Below are 18,760 nucleotides of genomic sequence, written 5' to 3'. Positions count from 1 at the left end.
AATGTCGCAATGTCACGATGGATAAAGGTCTTACAACTTTTTACAACTTCATCGCGACCACTATAGATCTTTTATGATTTGACGATCAAGTAATATGTAGAGTACTTCATTGAAAGGACTATATGGGACACGTGTCTCATAGTCGCATTGTTGCATTGGATATACATAGTGCATGTTTCGATAGCGACATTGTGCCAACCGCTGGATCTTCCTTGATCTGATGACATGGAAAAATCACTTTATTTTACTGTCTTTAAAGAAGCTAGCCCACAACTATACACGTGGCCTTACATGACTGGTCCTCAGAACCTTTGGTGTGTTAGCTAATTGCATGTCCCACCTTGAATATGTGTCTCAATGTCGTGTTGTTGTGATGACTGAAAATTTGGTCGTTAGACCTCCATCACTTGGGCGCTCCAAATTTAATCTCCTACATGCTTCTCGGGGCCCATCTTACCGCGTGGGACCAAGACATGTGGTGCTTTACTGAATTACTAACAAAATGACCTTGCTTTGGTCCCACCTTGGACGCGCGTCACACAGTCGCATTGTCATGTTGAGTAAATTGTATGCAACTTTCGATGGTGTCAAAGCGACCACCGTCAAATCTCCCTTGATCTGACGGTCATGAAACATGGTATTTTGGTAGGTCCGCTCACTTGCCGAGACATGTTTCATCAAATGGCATAAGACCATGTGGTCAAGGAAAATGAAAAATAATTGTTAGAAAATACCAGTGGACTTGGGTGATGCATTTTATATAATTTTCAACATACACTTGTAACCCAACTTCAAAAAATGCTTGCTTAGGAAAAGAAAAATAGCCACACGTGACCTTAGGAAATAACACTTAGAAAGGGCTAAGGATAATAACAAGAAGTTATTTCACTTAGGCAAAAACAAAGTCCCCCTCCCTATGACAATAGGATCCGTTCTTTAAGTCAGAAAAGGCAACTAGAAAGTATAACAAGAGAAGGGTTTTTCGCTTTAGGGTTCTACCAACACTTAGAATAATACTTGAGCATGGTTAAGAAGAAGTCAAACCCAATTATAAGCAACAAATTTGGAATTGGGTGATGCATTTTATATAATTTTCAACATATTCTCGTGACCCAACTTTAAAAAATGCTTGCTTAGGAAAAGACATAACACCCGCGCATGAAAAATAGCCACATGTGACCTTAGGAAATAACACTTAAGAAAGGGCTAAGGATAATAACAAGAAGTTATTTCACTTGGACAAAAACAAAGTCTCCCACCCTATGACAAAAGGACCTGTTCTTTAAGTCACAAAAGGCAACTAGAAAATATGACAAGAGAAGGGTTTTTTGCCTTAGGGTTCTACCAACACTTAGAATAATACTTGAGCATGGTTAAGAAGAAGTCAAACCCAATTATAAGCAACAAAGTCCCCCTCCCTATGACAAAAGGACCCGTTCTTTAAGTCACAAAAGGAAACTAGAAAACATAACAAGAGAAGGGTTTTTTGCTTTAGGGTTCTACCAACACTTAGAATAATACTTGAGCATGGTTAAGAAGAAGTCAAACCCAATTATAAGCAACAAATTTAACATTTTGCTCAAAATTGTTATGCATCCTTGAAAAGGGGCTAACAGGTAACATTATAGCTTCTCTTCTATAAGTCAAATAGTAATAGGTTTTGTATATAAATATATTTATATATGTAGGAACATATATACTAATTACGAGTTTATAATTCTAGTTTTTGAGCTTTTATTGTAATAATAAGTTTATCATTATATATGTATATATATGACCATATGATCACCTTTCATCTTTAATATCACATAAATAAATAAAATTTTATAATTTAATTGCTAGTTCAGATTTTTTATCATCTGTCGTATTATGCTCACCGCATAGTAAATAACTATATATCTTTTGTGAAGAGTATTCTTGATATTTTATATTATTTTTTCCTTTCTTCTTTCCTTACATTCACTCCCCCAACCCACCCCACAAAATCCAATTTATGTGAATAACCTTTTATATCTTCCTCCGTGATTTGAGAGTTGTCTTACATGAGACACGTCTCATGGCTTAAGGGTTTTACACCATTAGTTAGTTGTTGAAGTTAATATACAAATCACACCTCCTTTTCAGATTGCACCTTTATTATTGTTGTTAATAATTTATCCGCTTGCCATATATATTCATCGCTGATAATCACATTTGTGTAATGGTTGTAAATAATACTGGTACTCTTAACAACCTTAATTGTATCTCATAACCATGAACTAGCCTCCTCACAATTTGCTACCCTCATTCGCTATCCTTGTGATAATTGATCACCAACTCTTATATCTTAATCATTGATGTTCAGTTAATCATGATAATATTGTTGTTGACATGTACATATTTGCCGAGTTGTTGGTGTTATCTATTGACATGAGTATTTCTCCTATTGGGTCTTTCTAAGATAATCACATCTTTGTGATTAATTTCTCATGATTTCTGCCTCATATCACAGGTCTTGGCTCTTCCAGAACTATATATTGTAGCCGCTGTTCCTGTACACATAGCATTTAGTCGCTAAGGTTTGTAATATTGTTTGTGTGCAAAACCATACATTATTTATCCTTTGCTCGATATTCCTGGGTTTCAAATACTAAAGTATATATTTCTTCCGAGTAAATGGTCAATCCTACATTATCAATGATTCAGCGATAGAATAATAAGTTAATTGCTATGTCATATGAGACATTTGGTTATTGATAATAGTATGTTTCTTATAGTCAATATATACACACATGTTCCCCACCACTGTCAAGATCGTCCATGTTGGAGTCTTTTCTATCAATTTTAATTACACGATCATTGATTGTTTATTGTTATTGCTTCTATACTTTGCGATTTGCTGTTTATTGCATAATCATCTTATATTATAATTTCCTTGTTTATTTTTACTTTAATTTTTTAATTATTAATATATTTATTTGATTAATTATTTAATTATTTGTTTAACGATTACACTCATTAATATGACCAATCAATATATAATAGTAGTTATATTGTTATTGTTATTATTAAATTTTATAGTGGAGTGAGGACATCACAGAGAATGAGGTTGCTCTAAAATAACTGTAGTACCATGCTTCTTTGATATAGATGGCCTTTTCTTGTAATGTGTCATTTTTGAGTTGGGCATTTTGTTTATTTATTGAGTACATAGAATTGAGACTCACACTTTGCCTTGACTCAGCAAGGGTAACTTGACTCGTGAACTGGCTTGGACTCGCCTGTGACTCAACAAAGTGACAAAACCCTTGAAATTTAGAGATTTTTAGGATTTAAAGAACATTCCATGCACCCATTATTGAATAAAGCTTAAAAACACAATAACATCATGAAATAGAAGATAATTTGATCACATACATAAACATACATCGATTACACAAGTAGAAAGGTAAATTTTAGATGCATTAAGAAAATTTTAAAAACTAAAATTAAAAATCAGGCAAGTCAGATGAGTCAGTTGTGTCAGCTTGGTTAGGAGAGTCTGGCGAGTCACCCAAGGTGATTCGTCAAGTCAGGGTAGTGATCCATTTTGACCCGGCCAAGCTTACTCGACTTGCTGACTAGGGCAACTCGCTTGACTTGCGGCGAGTCTCGAAACTCTGGTAGAGTATGACAATTGCTTGAGCATTGATTCTCTAGCACCCTAAATGAAACAAGGGGATTATTCATGGGTAATTTCGGGTTTGTCTGGGACAATTCACAGCGAAGTTTTTGGACCTTGGCTGCATCCTTGCACACATGGGACAAGTATCTGTGCCAAAAACATATCGCACCTCAAGATAACAAAGATGAACTAGAAACATGAATTATAATTAGCAACAATAGATAGAACAATTGAAGATAAGCTAGGGATATATGGAATTCAAACTCTAAGCAATGCTATTAAATTCTCTTGCAAATCCAAATTGATTTTCAAATGAAGCTCTCCCATGATCCTTGCATAGAATTGCCCCATCATCGTTGATGTCTTCGTCCTCTAGTCTGAAAAGATTTCAAAGATGGTTTTCAGTTTTTTGAAATCAGCAACCAGGGGTTTTCATGTTGATTGCGAAATTGAAATTTTTGAATTCATAATTTAAGATGACAAACAATGATGATGAGTAATGGGCCTTGACTTATCTTTTGTGGGTGCTTTGCCTTGTGCTCTCAATTGAGTTGATTTTATTTGTTTTTCTTTCTCTTGTTAAGTTTTCAAGATTATTTTTAAATTGCAATCAAGGGTCATGGCACATTGAGTTATCTTTATTTGAAAAGGAGACATGTTACATTAAACTCCCTTCCACCCGATGTTACCCACCTTCATCTTCGTTGTCTGTGCTTGCTCTGTTTGAATGGGTAATAGCTTCTGCATTATTATTTGTATATAGTTCCAATCAGTCCAAAATAGCTTTATATGTTGTTCATTAGTGCCAAATATCCTGCGTGCATCGACCAATCTTGGATTTCCTTCCATGGCTCATTAAAATTTGAGCTTAAATCCACTCTTTACAAGGTTTCTTCCTAACGTATTTATGCTTTTACAACCAACCTGTATATCAATTAGAGATTATCACTTTGCCTATAAAATAAATAATAAATGGATTTGAAGTGCAAACAGTGTTATCAATTGAAAATAAAATGGCACAAAAATAGAATGTTCTTACAAATAATTAGACTAATTTGTGAAATTTGAAATGGTTGATATTCTTAGCTAAATAATTCAGGAATGAACAATTTACAATACATCCAAATATTGTTTTTAATAATTAGTGTAGTTATATGGGGCTTTCATGTTTAATCTTGTTAGGCTTTTGAGAGACTCATAAAGAGGGATTTGTGAGTTTAAGTTGGAGGGGCCCAAAGGGCCAAAATCTGTATTTCAAGCTTGACTATGGAGAGATGAGAAGGGCATATGTGCTAGTTGCTAGAGGGAAGTGTTTTTGATGACCCAATGATGAGCCTTGTGAACAATAAGGGCTCAATTATTTCCCTTATGTGTGCTTAGAAATAGGGTTTGTACTATGGTTAATGATTAGATTGAGAAGATTATTTGAATGAAGAACAATCAAATTTGTAAATGGAAGTACCTAATTGTGGAGAGGTACTAGATGACAATTAATTAATTTCAAAAGAGCATGTGTGATCGGAAAGGGAAATTTGCAGGAGTATTTAGGTGTTAGACTACAAAATGGAAGAGATTGTACAAGAAGAGGAGAAATAAATGGATTCAAATTGAAAGTAGCAGGGGGCTTTAACATTTCTCCCCTAACTATTAATGTGATTATAGAGTCCATAGGAAAGGTTTTTGCAATAGGGTGCCCTTGCGTTTCTCCCTTAATTATAGAGTCCATAGGAAAGGTATATGCAATAGGGTGCCCTAACCGTTCTCCCATGATTGCACAATAGCAGGGCATCTTTACAACTGTTCTCCCTTAACTGCCACTACAATAGGGTGCCCAAGAGATTCTCCCTTAATTGCATCTCTTTAGTTCAGTTTACTTATTTCATAAATATAATATGATCAAAATTAAGTTACATTAATAAGTTATTAATACATTACCAATAATAATAGTTTGAATTACTATTGTAAATAAGGATGAACTTCCTCGAAACTCCATTGGCTTCCTTCTTTGTCTGTTTCTTTGATGTTGTTGAGATTCCCTTGATCATATCATATTCTATTTGATGGTGTTCCTTCATCTTCTGTTTTGAGTACTTCTATTGCATGAACTTGACTTCTCTTTATGCATTGATGTCCTAGTTCTCAAGATTCTTTACATCGAGAACATAACTTTCTCTTTCTCAATTCTTCTCATTACTTTTGTGATTTATCATCTTGGCATATTTGTCCACGTTCAAAATTCTCATTACAATGAAAACATTTTCTTTTTGGAAATTCTTTTTTATGTCATTCATCTCTATCATGAAATTGTTTTGTGTGGCTACTTAATGGTTTGTTGCTTGTTGAAGAGCTTTCCAAATTTAGAGCTGCTTCAAAAACATCTTTCCCGATTTTAGAGAAATGACCAATCCTTTAAGTGGTTCCTTTAATACATCAATAAAGAATAAGTTAGTCTATCCTTGTCCATTCTCGCCACTTGTACTGATATTCTATCAAACTCATTAATGTAACTTTTGACTGTCCCATATTGTTTAATATGTGTTAGTCTTTTGAAATCTTCTTGGGGATGTTTTCTATCTAATCTTTTCATAAATTTTTGTGTGAATTCCTTTTATGAGGTAATATTGTCATGACTGCGAATGTTTTTTTCCTTAATACCACCATTTGCGTGTTATGCCAGCTAGATGGAGAATGACAAATTGGAGTGCATCTTTTTCACTCATGGGTTTGAAAGTTATGTAAGTGTTTAATGTTTGTAGCCAGTCATATGCCATGATCTTTTCTGATCCATAAAAGTTTGGAACATCCACTTTATTCGCTTTATGCTTCAGATCCTTATTAAGTTGTGTCCTTGGTGTTTCCTTTCTCTTATCTTAACAAAATTCCCTAAATGATACCACTACCCTAATATGAGGTTCTAGTTTAGCATATGCTCTTGCTATATCCTTAGTTCGATTCAAGGGTTGTTCTACTCCATCGTACTCTCTTAATAATTCTCCCTTGGGTAAAAAGGTGGGTTGTGGTAGTTCAGCCATGGAAGACATATTGTTATTCTTCGAGTGATTTAAGCTAGTATCTCTTATATGAGTAGGTTGTCCTTTCAGATTATTAGTAATTGAAAATCCCATACTTTGTAGTGCTTGGTTAGATTTTTCCATTTGATTAATCAATGTTTGGTTGTTTTGTTCCATATAAGATCTCATTTCGTTTGCTATGTCACCCATGGTGGTTCTTTTTATCCTTCCTTCGTGATTTTCCATAGACTTCTATTCACAAGATGGCAGGATTATGCTCTGAAACCACTTGTAATGACCCTTGTTAGGACGTACAATTTGTTTACTTCAATTTTCAATTAAGCTATAGATCTTGCCTAATCGAACACTTAATGTCCCTCTTACTTATTCATTTATTGATTACTTGATAACTCAATATATGAAAATATCATATATAACGACTGAAAGCTCTTACTCTAATATCACTTCCAACTACTCCACTCAATCTCCTTAATATAATAATTTTATTATATCTCCAATACACTATCCTTGTTTACAATTAATCCCTTAACAATATACCGATATAAATATACTTCCTTACAAATGTACCATCATTATAAATATTATATCCTCAACGAATTTGCTCCCCTTATGCCTTAAATCATTCGTTGTCACCCTGGCCCACCTTTATCGCTAAGACTACCCTTTGAATGCAATATATATATCCTTTGACAAGGGCCTTCCCTATCGTGTCACATGTAATACGCAGTGATGGTCCCTGGTGTGTATATATATATATCCTTTCACAAGGGCCTTCCCTATTGTGTCACATGTAATACGCAGAGATGGTGCCGCTGTACCCTCTCTGTGATTGGTGCAATACCTTCCTTTTTACGTGGATTCCATGTAGGCTTGGTTAGACTGTGCTCTTTCACAGTCCTGTCTGTCCTCTGAAACCGGTTCCTCTTTGGCAGTGTTGAATACTTTTTTTTTAGACATTGCTTACTTCTTCCCCGGTAAGATTGGGTTGACACATCATAAATAGGTGGAGGGTGCCTGCGAAAGGTCACACCCATCAGCTGATGTGACCTTAAACATGTGCTGACGTGTCCATCGACATAGCTCTTCGGTGGTTTAGAGATTATCATAAATTTGGAAGATGTTTAGGTAAGTGTGTTAGCATATAGAGAACTATTTGATTAACATTACTATTAATTGATTATAATTGATTGATTTATTATATTATTAATAGAAATATATATTGTTATTATTCAAATAATACATTTCACATGGAGTTACTATTACTTGACCAACTTCATTATAGAGAATTATTTATAATACTAATGATATTATATTATATTTATAGCTATGAATTCAGAATAACTTTATTAAATAGTATTAATATTGTTATTCTTTATATTTAGTTATATTTTATTATGGTAGCTAATGTCTAGCTATCAAGAGTATGTTAATAATTATCTTATATGTATCTATATAAAATATTATATCATTTAATTATATTTTAATATATTAGTATACATTTTTCTATTTGTGTATAGTTGTTGGGTCTTATTAGGGGTTCATGACAGCTATATTTTGGATGAACCAAGGCTTAGTGAATATATATAAATTGTGTAGTAAAGAATATACAAAAAAGCTCATCTAAACGGCAAAATGGAAATCATCCTTACTTGAGTAATGCTTAATCATTAATTGGCATATATTTAACCATTAACCAATGAAAAGTTGAGAAAGTAACAGTGTTTCTTTGAGTGGGATGACTGTTTGTAGACTGTATTTCAAATTTGTGTACCTAAATTGCATAGGGAAACTCATTTTTTATTGATATTTTGAAAATTAAAAAGTGATAGAGCCCAAGCAACACAGAGTGCTGGTGAATTAAAAATTGTTGTCAGGAACATGTGCTCCATGATGGCAGAGTGGCTTACCACTGTCAGTCACACCCGACCCTTGATGTTCTTGACATTGTCGTGGAAGAATGATAGCAGCTAAGGCAGTTACAGTGAGAACCCATTCAGCCTTTCTGCCTTATCTTTAGTAGTCAAAGAAGGATTCTCAGTATATAACTCATGATTATATATAATATCAGATGCTTGCTGTCTATAACTACTCTAATGATAGTTGGGGAAGGTTGATCGTTTACACAGTAGGCCAACAGAAATCCATATATGATTATCTCACAAGTTGCCCGCTTGTCACATTTTAGAAGTAACATGTGTGGGCTCATTTTATCTACACATGAATGGGTACTGTGTGCCTAGCTGTCCGCACTGTAAATTCATATATGTTAAAGCACTGGAGACTATATTTGTATCACATTTTTCCCCTTAATACACTTCAACCTTTAAAGCATTAGACGAGATCAACTAGTAAGTTTTTCGCACATCTGTACATGCTTTATGCCATGCTTGATAATCCATTCAACCCTATGTGATCTTCATAATGATTAATAACCCGCATACATGATGATATTAAATTGTTAGATGTGTAATGTCCTACCACTCTTGTATCATATCTTCTGAAAAGCAACAATTTCCATTATTGAACAATAAACATGTCTTTAGATTAGTGATGACTTTTGACACTGCTGTTGACTCCCCTGCTCACTCTAGGCAAGGTGATGTCTATCACCTTGGCATGGTAAAGGCTGGTGTGTTGAGCATTCCATTAATAGTGTGTTGAGCATTCCATTAATAGGGAATTAGATTCTTGTAATTGTCACAAGACAAAAGAATCAACTTTCTGTTGTTGGCGAATGTCCTTTTCATAGAAGACTAGCGGCATGAAAGAAGTCATTGAAGGAGATTTGTCATTATGAATCACGATTGTGACACATGGATAGAACCGCAGTGAAGGAAAAGATGAAAGCTTTGAAGTCTACTAACCTAAGTTTGTTGGCAAGCAACATTTTGATTTAATTAATGTAGAGATACAAGAATATAACCAAGTGCACAAAAATGTCTTTAACTGCATGCAATTCACAAAGGATTCTTGGATTGGCTTAACATGCCACCACAAATTAAAATGTTTAAAGCCTCTTGAGGGAAGCGTTCCAAGGGCAACAAGCAGAAGGCTGCAGATACAAAAGAGAAGGGTGTATGGTTGGTTTGCCAGGGCTGTTACATGTTTGCAGAAGTGTTTAATAAAAACCCACGAGATCTGATACACAATGATAAAACAGGCAGGTGTTATTGATGTTCATGTGATCACAATATGTGCGACAAAACAAATTATTTCTCTTTCCAAAACAAGATTAATTTGCAATAGACATCAAGTAGTTGGAGCTAAGTAAGCTATATGTCAACATCAAAATCTATAGATTAAAACTTTAAAGAGATGCCAGATAACTCAATTTGAATACAAAGGTGTATTGGACAATCATGTAAAACATTGTTCAAAATCTTGTTCTCTGGCACTTCTTGATGAGGCAAAAAAAAAAAAAAATCTTGTCAAATATCAGAGATAATCAGTAACTTCTCAGGAAAATATCAGAAATTTCAAAATTCAATAAGATGCACCTAATGAGTCAGTAAATGAGTAAACAAACCAAACTAGCTCATATATATATATATATATATAATTGCAATATGTAACAAAATTGCATCCTCATGTCGAATTCCAATGTCTGGCAGCCAATAGTCAGAGTCTAGAGACTCCAAACTTTGAAGCAAATTAAAAGTAGCAAATTGTCTTTGTAAAAAGATAATCAAATACAAATGTCAAGTACAATGCAAAACTAGTCTACATCGTCCTCTTCCCGTTCCTAGTAGCTCTAGTTAAAACTTGGGAGTGGGAGGGGGTCCAACCCAAGCAGTCCTTTGTGAATGTGGTCATGACTCAATGTCCATTCCGTATGTAGCTGGTGTTGGCGTTGGCAATGACTCATCATCTATATCCTCACTCTCAGTGTCCTCACTCTCATTGCCTTGCTCCTGAATGTCATCCAATCCTGATGCAAAACCACCCTGCTCCGTAGCATGCCTCTCCAAATCATAGATGTTATCTTCTGTGAACAATGGAGGCTGCTCTTATGACGTCTAATCATTTTAAGGATCTATTGTTGTTTAGTGTGGAGCTTGATCAGTCACCAAGTGGGAGATTGTTAGCTTGTGATGACTATTTAGGAAAGTACTGTACACTCACCATGTATCCTCGCTGGGATTTGGGTTGACCTCGACTGTGAGTGGGGATTCAAGGGCGGCAACCCCCACTACTGTTGGGGGTTAGTGAGTGTAGCCCTTGAGGGAATTTTTTTTGAGGTTATTTTATCGGCTATTTTTCCAGGGAGCGACATGCTGTAATTAGTCTAGCCCTAATTTTGTTAGCAACAAAAAACTTGTATAAAATGGCTTAGGGTTATGGATTTCATAATACATGATCGAATTGCTTCTTGCAGTTGTATTGAACTATAAGGGATTGCAGATTGTAATCTGATAGTAATCACTAGATAATAATAATATTGAACTTGCTGTTGGTCGACGCCCAAGGATTGGGTGAACCACGTTAAATTTTTGTGTTTTGTGTGCTTTATTTTCTGATATTGGATTATTATTTCTGTCTTGTTAATCCTAACATCTGTCATCCAAATCAAGTGAACCAATTGGTGTTTACTCTACCTTTCTTATGCACAACTTAAGGTTATATTGCACAAAGACAAGGTCATTGAGTTGTTTTTGTGCCAACTTTTTCCTCTTCTTTGTGTGAATGGCTTCGAATAAGCTCCAATTATGCTCTCAACTAGAGGAGTTACATGGCTGACATAAGATGCGAAGGGCAAGTTTTTGCAGATTTGGGACATTTCCACCCCAATTTCACCACCAAGCATTTGCAGGATTAATAAAGAATTAGAAAACAAGGTGAGATTATGTTTTTATTACCTAGTTTTTATTTACTTGTTATGCATGTGAAAGACTCAAAATCCAAATATTGTACATGGGTTTTGAGTGTCTTTGCTTCTCCTTGCCAAGTTTGCGGATAATTAGCTTGCCCGTTGCGGTTTGATACACTTCCATCTCGACCACAATGATGTCTCTCACCTCAACACTAGGTATCATTCTCTATATGCATTTAGTGAAGCCCTTCATGATCTCTGCTTTGGGATCCATGTATGATGGAGAGAAATGAAAATGAGGGTTGAGGAAATTTCTGCTGTATGAATGAGTTGACGAAGTTGATAGTTACACGTTTCAATAATTTGCCCATACGGGGTCAAATTTTAGGCTGTTCCCCATTTGCCAAGTAGAGAACTTTAACCAAGGGCTTCGCCACCTACAATTGAAACGTAGAAAATGATTATCATTAATCAGCTAGTAGGGTTATAAATTAATAATGAAAAATTTGATTATTGAATACAAACAAATAAATATTCAATTTTTGAAGTTTCCAAGATATCTCCACAATTTATGTAGCTTCATAAAAAAAGTGGTTGTCAAAGACCATGTGTGCAACACTCCGTCCATCAGGCTTCTTTGAATAACTTGAGTCTAGCCATGGTTGACTCACAAGCAATTGTTGCAAACCTTGTGAGTGTGTGTCTAACCAACTCCTTCCCATGGATGTATTCTCTCATCAAGCGAAGAACCAAAGGTTGATTGTGGATATATTTTGTTACCTTTCTACAACTGGTCTCACCCAATCTAATTTCCCTATATCCTCCGAAAGAAGGTCAATAACATGCTCTAAACAAAGAGACCGAAAGAGTATGCTATAATTATCTTGTAAGATCCTACCCGCTGCCACAAATGCTGCTGCATTTTCTGTTAGTATTTGTATCACATTAGCAGCCCCAACCTCCATCACAACATGCTTTAACATTAGACCCAAATTTTTAACCGTCTTTACCTTGTCCTAGACATCCAAGGATTTAAGAACAACCTCTTGAAGTTGATCCTTACAAGAAACTCAAAAATTGATGATGGTACAGTTTCTTCCATTCGTCCATCCCTTTGAGAGTGTGGTGCAGACAAACTGTTTCCATTGTTATTTTTGACCTTTAACCACATCTTTAGCTCTGTAAACAACATCTTATATCAATCTACACACACAAAATAAAAAAGGTATTAAGTACACATCTTTGATAAAAAAAAATTACATTCAACAAAAATAAGTAAATTGTAAAACTATAAAAGTATTAAAATTTGAAACAAGTTAACTAACTTCCCGCCAAAGTCTGTAAGAGCAGGTGCCTTCTAGCCCTTTCCTGTCATTGTACAACCAGTCAGAAAATAGGGACTTGCTGCAACATTTAAGGGGATGTTAAAATACCAAATATCAACACATTGAATGTCAACTTGCCGATGCACATCATTGTTCCATCTAGTACCCTCCAGTGATGGTTGTGCTCTAGGTGTTTTTCTATGCACAAGAAAACCATCAAGAGAAGATTTATGTGGTCTACTAGAACCAGTAGAAGTGGAAGTTGAGTGGATGGTAGGTGTGCGGATCTGTGGGCCATGGCTAGAGCTCACCATGCTCAACTGTTGCTGCTTCTACATCAAGGGTGACTGGGATACTTGGTCATAATCCACATCATTTCATTATGATCATTATTTTAGCACAATCCAAACTAATAATGGTGATTAGAAAATAATAAATGATTCTTATTAAGTAGACACAGCTTGTGATTTGGAAATGGCTGCCCTTAGAGGCAATTTTGCTCTATCCCTTTGCAACTTTTCTCTTCTTGGGCAGCAAGCTTCATCTCCCTTTATTTCCGCCGTGGTCTCATAATTCCTTGTGTTACACTTTTTGAACGTTGCAAGGTGGTACTTCAAACGAGATATGCCTCCACAAATTTGTTTTTCACATTTTATGCATATCACGCTATTATACTTTGTTCCTTCAAAGACACATTTCCATGCCTTGTCTCTAGCCCCTTTAGGATGCATGCCTTCAAATGCAGATGGACATATGCCTATAGGGCCACTGGCAGATGCTGCAGCTGACCCAGTTTTTGAGGAAATTAAGAATTATTGATTATTTTCTAATCACCATTCTTAGTTTGGATTGTGCTATAATAATGAACATAATGAAATGATGTGGGTTATGAACAGGTATCCCGGTCTTCCTTCATGTAGAAGCAGCAGCTGTTAAGGGCATAGTGGGTTGTATTTGTGGCCTACAGATCCGCACCCCTACCATGCACTTAACTTCTTAATATTTTCTTAAGATTTGGTCATTGAATCAGAGAAGTTTAATCTTAATTTACATATATAGTAGGAAACAATTTCATAGCTGAAATCAAAGAATCAGTAACTGAAAAATACTAAAAAATGAATGAGCAAGAGTGTTACTTTATATGTAATCTTGTTCATACTCCACATAAACTGAAGGAGATTTATATCTAGATTCAAGGAATTATGCATTAGGAGGGTTCACAAACAATACATTCTTGGTTGCTGTAATTTTGTAGGTGCTGAAATATCCTCACCTATAAATTCCATAGTTACACCGCCCTGGGAGACGAGGGGACAGAGGGGCCTTGATTTGGGGACGGCAGGGGGACAGCGGGGGGACGGTGGTGGGGGATGGGGGGGTGGCGGAAGGAGTAGGGGTGTATATACTATACATATGGTATAGCATGTACCATATCAACTGGAATATCATGATTCATGATCAAATGACAAGCAAACAATGAACATTAAACATTGAACATCAGCAAATAATAAATATTAGTCTAAACTCTATATATCAGCCTTCAAATCAATAGTATGAGTATTTAGATTCTACTATCTAATAGTAATCAATGATCATATGAGTCATGACATAAAGATGATTACAATAAGTATCATGTGCCATGAATCATGATATCAAAATAAGTATATAATGCAAACAAAAACTACAAGTCTCCTAGAGTCCAAATCAAAATGTCAAATCAATGGAGACTCCTTGGCGTCCCCCCACAATGAAGGAGACTTCTTGGCGTCCCCCCTCAATGAAGGAGACTCCTTGGCGTCCCCTCGCACCCCCACACTCGGAGACCTCTAGCTGTCTCGCTGTCTCCGGCGGCGGCGGCACTCTTAAGTGGCGCTGCCTGAAATGCCGAGACGCCGTCCCCTTGTCCTGGGGACGTCCCCGTCTCCGAAACGGCCCAATTTTTTGGGGGGGGGGGGGACGCGTCCCCGTGTTACACTGATAAATTCACAATTTGAATATGCAAGGGAAGGATTAGGACATTGCAATAACCAAGTATGATCAGTTTGTGTAAATTTCTCTCTCTAAAGAGTGAACAACTCAATATCAGGGAATCAAAATTGGAAGATGCTCATTAATAGCGAAAAGCTGTAATATGATGATGAAATGTCTAGTCGAAAAACGTCAAAATAATAATATTGAATATACTTCAGGGTAAGTGAACTCTTGCGAAACTTTATTGAGCAAGACCTTTGTCAAATGATGGATAAGGGGGAACAATTGTAAGCACAACTTCCTGCTAGTTGCGAACTTCACCTACTACTACTTTATCAATTGCCTAAATTGTTAGACTTGATGGCAATGTCACATATGCAGGAAATTTGAGCAGTCTCAATGAACTGGGGCAGTTACTGACTCCCATCCATGCTTCATGGACTTTTTACATGATTGAAGGCGGCTATAGCATGTAGCAAAGAATGAATTGTGAATACAGGTTTCCAAGGACAGTCAGAAGGGGCATATTAACTCCGCAACAGTTGCTTCTGGCCATATGGCCTCCACAGTTATTTGTCTCAGCCAATATTATTGCAATGAATAGGCAACTCCAGCCTATATACAAATGTTTTGTTCTAGCCAACAGTCTGAATTCTATTGCCTTACTGGTAAAATCATCGAAATTTTTTAAGTAGGGAAATATTAAGTGAATCTTTTAATCGTAAAAAATAATAAAAATGTCTTTTTTGGCAGATAGTGAGGAGGATATATATATATATGGGGTTGGGGGATCTAAGCACAGCAAATTTTTATGTGTGAAACTGGCGAGTTTGTGTTTTCTTTTTAATTGACAATTTTGAATTTTCTATTTAAAATGGTGAATATTTTTCTAGACTTTATGTGAAAATAGGTAATTGGGTAATAATAACCCTAATAAAATACTCTGCATTGAACCATATACAATTTCAGAAACATTTCATTTGTTTATTGGTATGATTTCACGTCAGATGCTGCTGTCTGGACAGTGCAATTAACTACTGCCCGTTGACCTCAATGGGAAAGCAGATTAAGTATCTCGGGAGAGTGCAATGAACCACTACCCATTGACTTCAAGGGGAAAGTGAATTAATTATATTATTTGGTGATAAATAATTACTGATGTATTATATTATTTGCTTTTTCCTTAAAGTTCTAATACTATAGCAGTCACTAATATAGCTTTCCCTGTATTTGTTTACCACAGGAAAAGTTATTTTATCATGTTTCTAAAATGCGAAGGTGAAGAAAAAAATGAATAGTGAAATCAAGTGAATAATTAGACTGGAGAAAGATTATGGGTCGAATAGGACATGTTACACTATATGAACAAGTGTTGCTATTGAATTATTTGAATAGGATTTGACATGGGTCCTAACAAAAATGAAGTCTGTTACCTTAGATAGTGCATGATAGCTTAAATATTGTGATTCTTTTACCATGCAATTTGTTTGGGTGGTTTTTGCTATTGCTTAATATCTTTTTTTTGTTATAAATATTTTATTGCATCATTCAGCAGATTCAAGAGTCATATCTGAATCTGTTGCTGATCAAGTTTCTTTAGATGCAGATTCCTACAACTCGTCCAAAATCACCTAAGTTTGGACGGAATAACAGCAGTAGATCATCTCGACTTAGTTTGGATGAAAGCAAGATAAATGGGGGCCCCCAGAATAATGCAGATGTGAAAAAGACAATGCGAAGGTCATTGACCAGATTGCCATCTCAAAAATCAACAATGAGTAAACCTAATGAAACATCTGAGAGCCAAAAACAAGGAACATCAAATAAAATAGAAAAAGGATCTGTTAACAGATCTGTTGAGAATGTAATGGTGAATGCATCAAGGGTAGATCAGGACTTGTCTGCCAGTATTAGCAATGAAGTGAATGCAAAATTGGACGAGTCTGAATTATTTAAAGGTGAACCCCAACAGTCAAATGGAGTATTTGATAAACTGGGAGTCAATGTTGAGAATAATACCTTTGAGTTTGGATCGAGTGGTGTTCATGAATTAGGTAAGGATTTGCATTCCTCAGAAAGAACCAAATTAAATAGCAATGGAAATGGGGATGTTTCAATTGCTTTAGAGCAAACTTCAGCTGGGGAAAGCACACAGGGCTTCAGGAAAGAAGAGTCAAATACAGCACTAGATCAAGTAAAGCCTATGGGGTCAGCTTTAAGCAGTTCAAAAAGAGAGAGTGATGTGTTGCTTGCCGCTGAAATCAACAAGCAAGATGTTCCTGCAGTTATCACAGATGTCACTGTACAGTTTTGAGAACAGAAGCTTTGGTCGCGTTTTTGTATATTGGCTATTTTAAGAGTAAAAAGGCTCATTATATTAGGTGAAGGGGGAGATTGATCCTAATATTGAGTAGGAGTCCTGAATGTTTATACATTCAGGTGGTATTCATCTGTCTTTCTCGTCTAGAAATGGAAGACACAGTGGTGTTGCTATTGTATTGGTTGTATTCTGCAAGAAAGCAGTTGATTCCTTAATTGCCAAGGCTTTAAGCTGCTGGAGTTGAGAGTAACAGTTGTGGGCAATTATGCTGGTTTATGTTTCGCTGTTTCACTTTATTTGGTACAAGTTTCTTACAGGAGGCAGTTTGGGCAAAGAACAGTGTTTGAGTTAATGGTTGGATTAGAAGACTTTTGGATTCTTTCACTTGTTATCAGATTGCTTCAATAAGAATATTTTTTGGGATCCTGTGTCTCTAAATGTAATTTTTGAGGTACTCAACTTGTTACATTTTGAAAATTGTTATTAGAATATTTGTTGTACATTTGTTGCATATAAACAAACTGTTTGAAGGGCTTTACTTATTATTCTTGTATCTGGTGAAAAATGTCCACCTTGCAATTCTGTAGTTTTGGTTATAGTCAAAGAAGTCAATTTGTTATAATTAAGCATTAGGCAAGAAGGTGTAGTCATGTGGTTTGCCATTACTGGACTGTTGTACTTACAATAGCTCAGTTATTTTGGTTTCTTTTTATAACCCATCGTCCTTGTTTGCCACAAGGTGAGGCACATCTCTGTTGAATTGTTATTTCATTGGCTTTATGCGATAAACTTATCAGTTCCAGGGATTGACTGCAAAAAGTGGTGTATTTCACAGGTTGACAGCTATCAGTTATCGTTCACCAACATGGAGTTAATGTAAAATATCATGAGTAGACTTCTAAAATATAGGCATAAGCGACTTTCTGTTTGGTTCATTTAGCTCCCATATGTCAACTAGTAATTAGAGTAATAGTTGTCAGAGTTTTTGTTTCTTAGAGATAATGTGCTCACATTTATTACAAGTTCTGTTGATGAAAGACAATGAAATTCAATTCATTGTTCATTTCCAGTACATCCTGGAATTTTTGTGTATCTGTGCATGGCAATGCTTCTAGAAAAGATTCACCACGTTATGGGCTATGCCAAGGTGGTATTTTTCATTGGTTGATGTAATGCAGTCGTATGTAATTTCGTTTTTCACAGAATTACATGCAACATAATAGATAAGTTCAAGTTTTAGATTAACGGATGACATCACCTTGAGGACGAGACACCGTGATATAGTTAATTTCTGACGTAGTCAGTTTCCTTTTGTTGGGATGGATAGATTGAAGTGCTTCTGGAAGAGGCATTCCTTGTATTTTAAAAAAGGAACAAATCTTGCCCCAACAATTTTTTAGATAGACGACATTACTTGGCAGAAATCCTACATGCATGTGTAGGCTTGTGAGTCGAGATTTGAGAGATCTGTCAACTTGTGTTTATTTGATCAGTGTAAAGTTTTACAGATTGTTCAAATCTTCATTTCTTTTTCACGGGTCTCTGGGGATGGGGGACTCAAATGCCATTACACAACACTTCAAACACCAGAAAGACATGCGTTCATGGTCATTGCATTTATGAATTACACCTGTTATAATAGTTCTTCCAACAGCTGTT

The 18,760-nt window shown here is 35.7% G+C and overlaps 1 protein-coding gene across 2 annotated transcripts in view; it reads left to right on the top strand.

Moving 5' to 3' along the window:
* LOC149552758 (uncharacterized) overlaps positions 1-17,646 on the top strand; it is a 48,616-nt gene extending 30,970 nt beyond the window's left edge. The window contains exon 9 of one of the 2 annotated variants that reach the window (XM_089788299.1): positions 16,388-17,646. In XM_089788299.1, the coding sequence (XP_089644425.1) occupies positions 16,388-17,095 (708 nt within the window). In that variant the 3' untranslated portion in view covers positions 17,096-17,646. Of the gene's footprint in view, positions 1-16,381 lie in introns of both variants that reach the window. The other variant, XM_089788298.1, reaches the window with a different exon arrangement.
* The last annotated feature ends 1,114 nt before the right edge of the window (positions 17,647-18,760 follow it).

This window comes from Cupressus sempervirens, chromosome 6 (assembly GCF_028749045.1).
Source record: "Cupressus sempervirens isolate cs-2001-9-10 chromosome 6, ASM2874904v1, whole genome shotgun sequence".
Lineage (NCBI taxonomy): Eukaryota > Viridiplantae > Streptophyta > Pinopsida > Cupressales > Cupressaceae > Cupressus > Cupressus sempervirens.
This window is presented reverse-complemented; position numbering and strand designations above follow the sequence as displayed.